Source organism: Tamandua tetradactyla, chromosome 4, assembly GCF_023851605.1.
Source record: "Tamandua tetradactyla isolate mTamTet1 chromosome 4, mTamTet1.pri, whole genome shotgun sequence".
NCBI lineage: Eukaryota > Metazoa > Chordata > Mammalia > Pilosa > Myrmecophagidae > Tamandua > Tamandua tetradactyla.
The window spans coordinates 108,767,766-108,780,756 of NC_135330.1; the positions used below are offsets into that span (position 1 = coordinate 108,767,766).

General features: G+C 39.0%; 1 protein-coding gene and 1 pseudogene across 7 annotated transcripts in view; both read left to right on the forward strand.

The window, feature by feature from the left end:
• CAB39L (calcium binding protein 39 like) overlaps window positions 1-12,991 on the forward strand; it is a 247,816-nt gene that overhangs the window by 208,498 nt on the left and 26,327 nt on the right. For all 7 annotated transcript variants that reach the window (XM_077158197.1, XM_077158199.1, XM_077158203.1 and 4 more), the window contains one exon: window positions 11,788-11,931. In XM_077158197.1, the coding sequence (XP_077014312.1) occupies window positions 11,788-11,931 (144 nt within the window). The remainder of the gene's footprint in view (window positions 1-11,787; window positions 11,932-12,991) is intronic.
• LOC143679438 (eukaryotic translation initiation factor 5 pseudogene) lies at window positions 2,865-8,045 on the forward strand (annotated as a pseudogene).

Sequence of the window (12,991 nt, forward strand, 5' to 3'; positions counted from 1 at the left end):
TGTAGAGAAGGGGAGAGGAAAAATTAATAATGACAAAATCCAGCACATAAAATACAAAAATAAAACATTCCCTGTAAGTTGTAAGCTACTTTGTTAATTTGTAATTAACAAATTCCTAATGTCTTTCTTTTTAATTGAGTAGGGAAATGATTTTCAACCCTGACACGGTGTTTATAGAGCTGAAATGTTATGGGATGTCCGCTTTCTGTGATGTGCTTATCTCACAGATTTGTAACATTTTTTCTGAAGAATATATTTTTTATCAAATTGCATTACTGAGTTCCATTTCCTGAGTGTTCTAGTGCATCAAGGTTTTACTGTTGGTCATTTCTGATATCTCCACCATTTAAAATGACATCTTCAAGTTACATTTACAAACAAGAATCTGAAATACGAAACATGACCGTTCCTGAAGAGTTAAAAGAATAATCCTTAAAAAAAAAAACAGCTCTGACAGATACAAGAAAAGACTACATGATCAAATATACAAAACTGCTTTTTCTAAAAACTACCAAGATTACACTGAAAGAGAATCTGGAAAAGTGATATAACTAGCTGGGAAAGAAACTTTTGAGTCAAGTCTCAATCGCTGGGTGAGCTGTTGGGGTGCGTCCTGCGAGGGGTTAGAGGGGCTGCCAGTCAGTCATCCGATGCTTACAATCCTGCACTCCAGACGTGATCCTTACAGCACAGAACAAAGTGGAGCCCCACCTCTAGTGACCTTGTGTTCTGTTGGGGGAGAACAGAAAATAGACCAATTAACATGTAAATATATTATTTTCAGGTTGGTTATAAGTGCTGAAAAGAAAAGTTGAGCAGAGTTAAGAGGGCAGAAAATGGTGACCAGGGTGAGGGGTGGTGTGTGTGCCACTTTAACTGGAGCTCAGGGAAAGTCCCTCCCGTAAGTGGACCTTTGAGCAGAGGCCTATATCTAAATTTGATTTTGACCTCTGAAAAATTAAAATTGCTCTAAGACAGTTGTGTGTGTGCGTGTTTGTGTGGGTGTGTGTGTGTGTGTTTGTCCCCTGTGGTATTCGCTATTTGCAATTATGCTTGCTATGAAATACCTGTGGGCATGTCTCTCTGCCTCCCCATACAGGCTGACCGAGGACAGCCCCTCCCTCAGGTAAAGGTGCCCTTGGGGAGGCGGGTGAACCCCCAAGGGGTGGAGCATTGGCTAGGGTGCTTTAGAGGTTCTTCTTGGGTATGCAGAAGAGGGAAAAGGTTTTTGACTGATGATAACATATCGAATGTTTCTCCTCAATGTATGTGATGTTCAAGATTGCTAAATACCAACCTTGTATTGGTTTCGCATATTGGGTTGATGACATCGGTTAAACAAAGCCTTTGTTTCTAAGCACTGGACACAATTATAAGCCAAGGCAATGAGTTTTGTCTGTTTGGTGCCATAGTTTTGCAAATTGACTTTTTTTTTGCGTTAGCCATGAACTGCTTGGCCTTTGAGTTGTGCCCTCACTGCGTAGCTTCACCCTGGTCCACAGAGACAGCAAAGGCACAATTTTCAGCTAGTCATTCAACACTCTTTATTGAGTTTCCCTTTTGTGTAGAAAACCATACAAGGTGACCTGACTAGAAAGAACCCTGGTGTGCTGCTTTCTGCATGGGAGCTGGCATACAAGCTATACAGAGACCTGAGCTCCAGAAGGCTGGTGAAGGGCAGCTGGAGATAAAGATCAGCCTAAGGCCAAAGCAGTATTCCTAAGGAGCAGAGTTCTTTATTTGCCAAGGGCTCCTCAAAGACTCTCTAATGGGGGGGGGGGGTGCCTGCCCATGTTACGGGGGACAGTGGCTCTGAAGGAGCAGTGGGAATGAGTACAGCAAAGCAGAGAGACAGTGCTCTGAAGGAGCAGCATGTGGGAAACCCCCCTCCTCAGTGGGGATTTGTACTGGGCCAGAGGAGGGAGCTTGGTGTGCACGCAGGGAAACACAGAAAACTGAAGACCATAGCCCTTACGATGAGCATTTTCAGCAGTGACAAGAACTCATGACAGTTTTTTTCTGTGACTGACAGTCTCCAGGCCCTTAAGCAAACTCACAAAACTGACAGTTCCTTTTTTATCCAAATGTTTCCTTTTCTGGACCCTCTTCTTGCTTTTCCTTTCCTACTTTCCTATCATCCCCTTCTATCCATTCTCCCATTGCCCACCTTCTCTTCTCAGGATGTCCTCAGCTCCGCTGCATCCTGTTCTCTTGTCGATGTCTGTAAAGTGGTCAGAGCAGAGCCAGGCCCATAGTAAGAACCCATATACGCTTGTTAAATAAAATAAAAATAAATCCTATACATAGTCCTCTTCTAGTTAGTATCCCTAGAGTTCCATCTCTGAAGGTGTCTTCTATTCTACGTGAATGGTTGGGACTAGGGAACAAAAAGACTTATCCTACCAGGATGTATCTGCATTTTGAAATAGAAGCCTGCTAAGCCAGGGAATATGTGGCTGGTACAATATGCAAACAGACTGGAAGAGCTGCAAAGGGGAGAGGAGAGGACTCCTTCCTCACTGCTCCCTGCTCCCCCACTCTCTCCTGCTCCACCCTCCCTTCCCCTTCTCCCAATGACATGGGCAAATAGCAGACCTTATTTGTATCAGACACTGAAACCATCCTTTAAACTCACCCTTTTCGAATGCCCAGCCTATCCAGAGGGCATCTTTCCTGTTCTCTGTTAATTCACCCAGACATACTCGCTGATTGCTATTTCTGTCTAAAATCCTCCATAGTTGTGTTTCTTGGAAATATTTGCATCACAGTATGGTAAAGCCAAGCACTGGTTGGAGATTGAAAAAAAAAAAAACAATAAAATACAGGTTAGATAAAGCACATCTAAGAATGCAGAAATTGTCAAAATGATGTCTGAGGAAATGACTCTTTTTGGACTCAAGTTCATGAGCAAAGGCATTGCTAAAATGGTCCTGTATCACTCTGCTCAAGGAATGAAACAGGAAAGTGACTGTGAAATGCATTTACATATAAACATTGAGTTCATTATTGTTCTAGTTTGCTAGCTGCCGAAATGCAGTATACCAGAAACAGAATGGCTTTTAAAAAGGGAAATTTAATAAGTTGCTAGTTTACAGTTTTAAGGCCGAGAAAATGTCCCAATTAAAACAAGTCTATAGAAATGTCCAATTAGAGGCATCCAGGGAAAGATACCTTGGTTCAAGAAGGCTGATGAAATTCAGGGTTTCTCTCTCAAGTGAGAAGGCACATGGCAAACATAGTCCCTGGACTGAGTTTCTCTCTCGGCTGGACGGGCACATGGCGAACACAGCATCATCTGCTTAGCTTTCTCTCCTGGCTTCCTGTTTCATGAAGCTCCCCAGGAGGCATTTTCCTTCTTCATCTCCAAAGGTCACTGGCTGGTAGACTCTCTGCTTCTCGTGGCTATGTCATTCTGCTCTGCTCTCTCAGAATCACTCTCATTCTCCAAAATGTTTCCTCTTCTGTAGGATTCAGTAAACTATGAAGACATGTCTCCACCTAATCCAGTTTACCCAATCGCTCTTGACTGAGTCACATCTCCAGGGAGATGATCTAGTTACAGTTTCAAACATACAGTACTGAATAGGGATTAGAAGAAACGGCTGCCTTTACAAAGTAGGATTACGATTAAAACATGGCTTTTCTAGGGTACATACATCCTTTCAAATTGGCACAATTATGTCACTTACTCTTTTCTATAGAAGGTTGGTTTAGAGAGCTCTGCTGTGCTACATTTTCTTTTTCCATTTGGGAGCTAGATCTGTGGTAGCAGTATGTTCTATATTTATATAATCACCTTTGTATGTCTGGATTATGTAATATTTTATATGTAGATGTTCCATAATTTGGAGAAGCAAGAGAGTTTAAGTTATTATAACACTGAACAACTTTAACAATTATCTCTAAGTAGTAAGACTACTACTACCTTAAGACTAGGCTATTTTCTGATTTCAAACAGTTGCTGACTGTTGCCTTTGTTAATCATATTCTAAATTTTCCTGCATTAACTTGGGGTGCTTAGATTCCTGGTGTCAATAAAAAATAATTGACATATGCAATCAGTAATTCTTAATATCATCACATAGATGTATGATCATCATTTCTTAGTAGCTACATATTTCTAGCATATGTAGAATGGAATGATTTCTAAATGTTGTGTTAGTTAATTTTTTTTAATTAATAAAAAAATAATAAAATAAAAAAATAAAAATAAGTAATTAACAGAAAAATTCCTTTTTCTCATGTTGACAGAGTTTAGGAATTTATTTCTTATCATCTTCAGAGGCCTGGCATTTAATTACTATTAAGAAAAATTATAGTTCAAAAGAAGCTTGGTGGAATTTTTTAATGAAAACTAAAATTTAAAAAAACTCTTATTATTTCCACTTGCCATACATGGCTTTACTATGTACTATGAAGCATATGAAGTGTGGAAATTAATGAAATAAATATGATTTTTTCCCATTTATTTAGTATAGTATTTTAAAAGCTTTGTATTATAATGGAATGCAGAATTCTGTTATTGCTAGTATTAAAATAGATTAAAATTTAATGACTGAAAAATTCAGTAGTGTTAGCCAAGTGATTTATCAAAATTGTTTCAGAAAATTAGTGAAAGTATATTAAAGTGTATTAGCAGAGGGTAGATTGAATAGAATTTATTTGTGTAGGTGTCCCTATGTAATAAAAATTGAAGTGACTTAATTGTGAACAAAACTACTGAATGAATTATAGATTGTGTGTGGGGGTTAATAAATTTTCAAAGTAAATTTTTTAAAAATGCATTTTCACTGTTGCTAAAAGGGAAAGAGACGTTTTCCCCTTTAAGAGCATATTTGTGAGAAACCTTGTGATTTTGAATCCCTTCTCTAACCTACTGATGTGTGTGTACTTCTGTCATGGTTAGGGACAGGTGTCAACTTGGCCAAGTTGTGGTACCTGTTCATCTGATTGGGCAAGCACTGGCCTGTCTGTTGCAATGAGGACATTTCATAGGATTAGGTCATGATCACGTCAGCTACATCCACAGCTGATTCCATTTGTAATCAGCCAAAGGGGAGTGTCTTCTGCAATTAGTGATGCTAAATCCAATCATGGGAAGCCTTTTAAGGAGGACTCAGAGGAGACAGGTAGCATTCCTGCTTTGGCTGGTTGAGCCTCTCCTGTGGAGTTCATCCAGGCCATCCATCAGAGTCGTAGGCTTCGCAGCCTGCCCTGTGGATTTTGGACTCTGCGTTCCTACGGTCACGTGAGAGACACTTTCATAAATTTTATATTTGCAAGTGTTCCCTGTTGATTCTGTTTCTCTAGAGAACCCTAACTAATACAACTTCTATCCATATATGTACATATATAAATATCCAAACACATGTGTGTGTATTTCGAAGGTAAATAAACCTATCAGCTTTATAACCCAGACATTTTTTTTAGAGTCTGGGAGCCATCCCTTTGAAATATACACATCTAGGATGATAGCGTTGTGTTACCAGGGGAGTTTAACCTAGGCTCCTGTCTCCAAGCTATAGGTGCTTGCTTGTCAGAGAGATGAGAGTGTTGTTTACTCTCTTTGCTGTTAGGGTAAAGGCAGTTACCTAAGGCAGAGGGCTGCCTCGGTGCCCGGGTAGGTGTGCTGTGAAGGTGCACAGCACACAGCACTGGCAAGTCCACTTCAGGCACAACAGCTTCCCTGCATCTTGATAACATATGTATGTAATGGATTATATATATGCTTGCCTGTATAAATGAGGTGGAATTGAAGACTTTATACTCCCTTTTTCGTGTTACTTGCACTATGGTACTCTAGATATGCTTATTCAGAAATAAAATTGCTTTCTTTTCTTTGTTTTGTGGAGAGGTTGGTAGGTTTTTTTATTTCCCCCAGCAGCACACACATACACACACACACACACCATACAGGTAGGTTGTAGGAGGATGAAATGAGCAAGACTTGACACATCTCACAAATCTAGATTTGATACATCTACATCTGGAAAAAAACCAAAGTGCTCAGAGGCAACAGAGGAGACGAGGGAAGGCCGCCTTAAACACATGGCATCTGAGTCAGTCTTGGAAGACAAAATGAGATTAAGTTTCTCAAATGGTTGGGACCAAGGGAGTGAAGCCCCAGAGAAAGAATGAGGAAGACAGAGGAAGGGAGCTGGGTCAAGGGAACCAGTGGAAATGACACCAGATCATAGAGGGCTTGGTATGTCATTCTAGGGGTTTAATTTTTTTGAAGGTCAGTGGGACTGTGGGGGATTTGTTTGTTTGTTCATTCAATTTATAAGTGGAGTTTGCAACACAAATAGACCTGATTTTCAGAAAGATTAATTTGACATGTTGTACAAAAAGGATTGGAGTGGATGAAGAATGAAGGAGAGACCATTTTGCATGCGAGAGGAAAGACAGTGAGGGTTTGAATGAGGGCATTGGCTGTAAACATGGAACAAAGTATGTTCAAGAGACATTTAAAAGAGCATTGGGTCAGACAGAGCAAGAACATTCCAGAGAGCTGTTGCGCAGCCATTGGTACCTGTATTGGGGAAACATAGCATATGAGCAAGAAGCTTGCAGCCTCAGTGGCGAAAATTTTTTCATATCAGAGACTGAGAACTCTTGCAGTCATTTATGTCATCCCTTCTCCAGATAGAACATACCAAAAAGTTGCAATCAGAGATCTCTTCATCTTATTGATAAAGCCACTAATAAGCCAAAGTGTCTGTCAGTGTCAGTCACAGTGTGTCAGACCAGTTTTATCACTACAAGGTGCACTGTCTGAGCACTAAGAGTGAGGGCAAAGGAAATGGAATCGAAACAGTTATAGGCAACATGGTTGATGTTGCAAAGGCACTTAATTGGCCACCAAATATTTTGGTTGTGAACTGGGAGCACAGACTCAGTTTGATGTTAAGAATGACCGTTACATTGCCAGTAGATCTCATGAGATGAATAAGGTGCAAGACATTTTGGATGGATTCATTTAAAAAAATTGTTCTCTGTCCTGAGTGTGAGAATTCATAAGGTGCAAGACATTTTGGATGGATTCATTTAAAAAAATTGTTCTCTGTCCTGAGTGTGAGAATTCTGAAACAGATCTGCATGTCAATGCACAGAAGCAAACAATAGAGAATTCTTGTAAAGCCTGTGGCTATTCAGGCATGCTTGACACATCATAAACTCTGTATATTCATTCTCAAAAACCCACCTGAGAATAGTGCTAGTGGTACAGGAAAGAAAGAAAAGGAAAAGAAGAATAGGGAAGGCCAAGACAAGGAAAATGCCTCTGTATCCAGCAGTGAGACACCACCACCACCACCAAATGAAATCAGTTCTCCTCCACATGCTAATAAAGAAGAAGAGGATGATGTTGGAGAGAAGATACAACTGAGGAAGCTCAAAGGCACAGAATGGATGAAATCAGTGACCATGCAAAAGTTTTGATGCTTAGTGAAAATTTGGAAAGGACTGTTGAAGAGCAAGTCAGCATCCTATTTGATTTTTGTTAAGAAAAAGAAAGAAGAGAGTAATATTAACTCATCTGACAAAGAAATTGTGGCTGAAGCAGAGACACTGGATGTAAAAGCCATGGGCCCTCTTGTTTTGACTGAAGTTCTTTTTAATGAGAAGATTGGGGAGCATATTAAGAATTACAAGTGCCATTTCCTCCAATTTTGTCATAACAACAAGGAGGCTCAATGGTACCTTCTTCATGGTTTGGAGTGTGTGGTAGCCATGCACCAAGCTCAGCTCATCTCAAAGATTCCACATATCTTGAAGGAGATGTATGACACAGACCTTTTGGAAGAAGAAGTCATCATCAGCTGGTCAGAAAAGGCCTCTAAAAAATATGTCTCAAAGGAACCCAAAGGGATTCATGTCAAAGTGGAACCATTTATTAAATGGTTGAAGGAAGCAGAGGAGGAGTCTTCTAGTGGAGAGGAGGAAGATGAAGATGAGAAAGAACGTTGAGGTGGTATATTCAGAGACTACCAGTGTACCTAAAGTTGAAACTCTGAAGTCAGAAAATTGACATTGATGCTATTTAAGATGATGGATGCACCCAGCTTAGCAGTGTAATACTGCAAATTGTTCTGCATTATCAACCAGAAGCGCAACATGTAATCGCAAGAGCTAAAATGACTTAACATCATGCTTACACTTTATACTAAAAGTGTTTTACTGTGAGTGGTCTGTAATTAAGCCCAGCGACACATCTATGGAGTCCCTACACATCAGTGGGCAAATGTAGTTTGCTTATTCATAGCATGTTTCTTTTTGAAGAAACTAATGGTGGACACATGGGTCACATTTATACAGTTATAACAAATAAAGATTTATTTTTGGTCATTCTTCAAAAAAAAAAAAGAATTGGCAGATGTTGGATGCAGATTTGATATGGAGAGCAAGAGAAAGATTTTGAGTCTCTGCTCTAAGGACCTGGTAGATAGTGATATTATTAACAAAGAAAAATTGGGAATTGGTTTTAGAAATGGTAAGTTTGATAGGCTTGCAAAATGTTCAAGAGGGGCCACCCAGTGGACAGTTAGAAAGATGTTGAACTAGAAATATAGTTTTGGGAGATATCTCCTACATGTTTGGTTGGAGTTATGGGCATAAATGATATTGTTGATAGATAAAAGGTAGGATATCCAAGTATACAGCTTAGAAAATTCTTACCTAGGTACTGCAGAACAGAGAGAGTCCAATAAATCAGGCTGCAAAGGTGCAAGCAACGAGACATAAGAAATCAGAATACAGAAATCTAAAAGCCAAGAGCAAAGAAAGTTTCCAGAAAAAAGGGTGTTCCATCAGCATTAGATGCTGTAGAGAGATTAAAAAGGATGAAGATTAACAACTTTAACACACCAGGACTATCCCGTATGAATGGGATGAACTGGTGACCAGCTAACTTCCAACAATGGTCATTATTTTTCAGGTTTAACAAACCTTGTTTTTGTGCACTAAAGTAACCTTAAGGTGTGTACTTTTTATTTGTTAAATGGACAAAAGATTTTTTTTTGTCCATTTTTTGCATAGTAGGCAGGCTGGTTGTTTACTTACACACACCTATATAGCAGACACACATATTTGAAATTCTGTTGCTGGAATCTGTTGGAGTAGACAGCTAGCCCTCAGCTTGATATGCCTTCTCTTCTCACCAGATTTCTTAACTATCTATACAACGTATTACAGTTATGCATCCTGAGTTGTCCAAAATAAGTAGGAAGATTGGAAAATAAATATATATTATGCATAAAATTTTGCTAGGCTGTGTTTCAGGTAGTGGAAAAAATTGCCTGGTTGCTGAAGCTTTAGGAGTTGCTACCAGTATGAGGTTAAGTAGCAATACCTTGTTATGCTGCCAGAGGGTCTTCTACCATTACGACTCTTGATGTTATTTTATAACTTATTTCTTGTTTTGGAGTAATGCCACACTTTGGAAACTAGTAATTTGTTATCAGAAAATGTTTTGCTTTTATTTTTTAATAAAAAACTTTTTGTACTTATTAAACTTCATATGAATTCTGGGTCGATGATCTTTTCAGGCTATGTCGGGTTTATTTTTCAGGTTTTATAAGAAAAATAAGAGGGAAGGTAAGAGTTACTTAACATAAACCATCTTTCCTGTAAATTGCTAGACTACATTTATTTCATTAAGTGAGGTATAATTGTAGCATCAATTTTGTTTGTCCTATACTACCTGAATGCCAGAGGAGCAAAATACATTCATGGGAAATATGATAAAGTAAATGATGAAAATAAATTTGGTTCTGGCTAACACTTGGTAAGCTACAATAATGACTGGCTGACACTATAAACTGGTGTTTATAGTGCAGGGTTCGTGATTCACAATGGATGGAGGTGGCCTAAGTGCAACAACTGAGGAATGGAAGGGGAAACTAGCGTGTGTACAGGCAATGGACTAATGAGCGGCCACAGGAAGGAATGAAGTTGTGAAACATGCAACTAGGTGAATGAACCTTAAGGATCAGAAACAAAAAGACAAATATTATCATGCCTCACTCATATGGACTAACTATAATATAAAAACTTGGTGAACTGAAGTCAGGAGAATGGATTATCAGGTTGAGTCATATTGTAAAGGGTCCTAGATTGTAACCTCTTACAACAGTCACATATTTTCAAGAGTTGTAGCTTATTTCTAAATTCTGAGATACTGAGCTTTTTGTATAATCTGGTCATTCCCAGAAACCTTGGGTATTTATGTGATACCTGAGTCTCAGAATTAGAGCTCTGAAGCTGTGAAAGTCAGCAGTACCCCATATAGGAGCTGCTTTAAAAGTTGAAAAAGGGACCAGACTTTGACTAGAGATAAGAATGAAACTGATCTGGATAGAACTGGGGTAGGCCAGAATACAGGGTCAAGGATAATATCATCCATATTTTAAAACTTCATCTTCTGTGTGAGACCAAAGGGAGAGATGTTTAGTTGGTGCAAAATTTATACTTTGGGTAGTGTGTTAACTAATTTGACTTTTATAGTCAGTTTGGTTGAACACCATAAGTGCATGAATCTTGAATAGAGCATGAGATCTTGTTGGTTTGTCCAGGTTAGTGTGATGCCCCAATATATCCAAAGTAATTTGGGCAATGAATAAACAAGTATTTGCCAAGTCCCCTTGGGGGACTGGGAAGAAAAGAGGAAATATTCGACTTCCCCATTTGGAGAATTTCTGATATTCTCTCAAGCAGTGGAGACAACAATATGAAACTTAATCCTGCAAAGGATAAGCTAAGCCTACTGTTAATTATGCCCAAGAGTCACCCCCAGAGAACCACTTTTGTTGCTCAGATGTGGCTTCCCTCTCTAAGCCAACTCGGCAGGTGAACTCACTACTCTCCCCTCCTCCCTCCCGACAAGGGACATGAATCCCAGGGGTGTAAATCTCCCTGGCAATGTGGGACAGGACTCCTGGGATGGGCCAGCATCTGGCATCATGGGTGGGGACCAAAAAGGAGAACACAGAAGTGAGACAAAATAAAGTGTCAGTGGCTGAGAGATTTCAAACAGTCAAGAGGTTATCCTGGAGGTTATTCTTATGCATTATATAGATATCCCTTTTTAGTTTATAGTGTTGGAGTGGTTGGAGGGAAGTACCTGAAACTGTTGAGCTGTGTTCCAGTAGCTCTGATTCTTGTATAACGATACAACTTTTACTGTGTGACTATGTGATTGTGAAAACCTTGTCTGATGCACCTTTTATTCAGAGTATGGACAGATAAGTGAAAAAATATGGATAATGAATAAATAAATAAATAATAGGGATGATAAGAGGTAAAATAAATTGCAGATTGAGATACTAGTGGTCAGTGAGAGGAACGGGTAAGGGGCATGGTACGTATGAGTTTTCTCTTTTTTCTTTCTATTTCTTTTTCTGGAGTGATGCAAATGTTCTAAAAATGATGAATTCACAACTATGTGATGATATTGTGAGCCACTGTTTGTACACCACGTATGGACTGTATGTGTTTGAAGATTTGTCAATATAAATATTTTTTAAAAATAGTAATGACAGGCTGAAAGAAAAATAAGAAAGATTCATCAGTGCATGAAACACCGACTTTAGCAAAACAGTGTGAAATACTTAAAATAACTTGAGCTATTGCTGTTAAACCTGTGCTTTAAGACACATGTAAGGGACTCTCACTTTTAAAGATAACATTCTTATCCACATTTACATTTTGTTTTTCACTGAGAAGGAAGTTATGTATCGCAGAAAGTGATTCTCAGACCAGTGGTCATTTTGCTCTTGCATTTTCTTGCAGCTGCTGGGGGAGCTGATCCTGGACCGACACAACTTCCCGGTCATGACGAAGTTCGTCAGCAAACCCGAGAACCTGAAGCTGATGATGAACCTCCTTCGCGACAAGAGCCCCAACATTCAGTTTGAGGCCTTCCATGTCTTCAAGGTACATGCAGGCTGCAGAAATGAGGCTGTGGGCGTTTGTTTTCCAAGTTCATAATGGAAACTCCCTACGCTCTTTCCTACCTGAGAGAAAATTAGTTTCTCTTTTGCATGATTGAAGTGACTTTAGAGTCATTACTGAATTTCCATTTGAATCTAAGGAGCTTGTCTGCCACCTAATCTACATCTCTAAATATTTTCATTTTTCTCACGGAGAAAAATACATAATCCTAGTTTCCCCAAAGCTACTGAAACCATATGTGATCGTGCTCAAACCCAACCCTGCAAATCAGACTCTGTTTGAACTTTAAGTGAAGCACTGAAGAAGCACTATGGGACCACACACTCCTTTTTGTTATTGGGATAAAGTGGTTCACAATATTCTTTGTTTAGTTGTGGTAAATATTTTTCACATAAAAGTCACCCTTTTGACCACTTTTAAGCATACAGTTCAGTGGCATTAATTACATATGCAATGCTGTGCCACCATCACCACCATCTTTTTTCAAAATTTTTTTCATCACCCCAAACAGAAAGTCTGTACCTATTAAATAATGACTCCTGTTTGCCCTCTCCTCAGCCCCTGGTAACCTCTAATCTACTCTCCATCTCTATGAATTTGCCTATTCTAGACAGTTTTCATGTAAGGGAATCAATATTTGTCCTTTTGTGTCTGGCTTATTTCACTTGGCATGATATTTTCAAGGATCACTCATGTTGTAGTATGTACCAGACGTCATTCCTTTTTATAGCTGTATAGCATACCATTACATGTATTTTTTTAATCCATTGTCTGTTGATGGGTACATGGGTTGTTCCCACCATTAGGCTATTGTGAATAGAGCTTTATAAATACTGATGTATCTATTTGAGTTCCTGTTTTCAATGCATTTCAGTAGATACCTAATGTGGAATTGCTGGTGCATATAGTCATTCCTTTTAACTTTTTGAGGAATTGTCAAACTGTTCTCTACCATATTAAATTTCTACCAGCAATGAATTTAGGTTCCAATTTTTCCATATCCTAGGGTAGTACTGGTTATTTTCTATTTTTTATTTGTAAT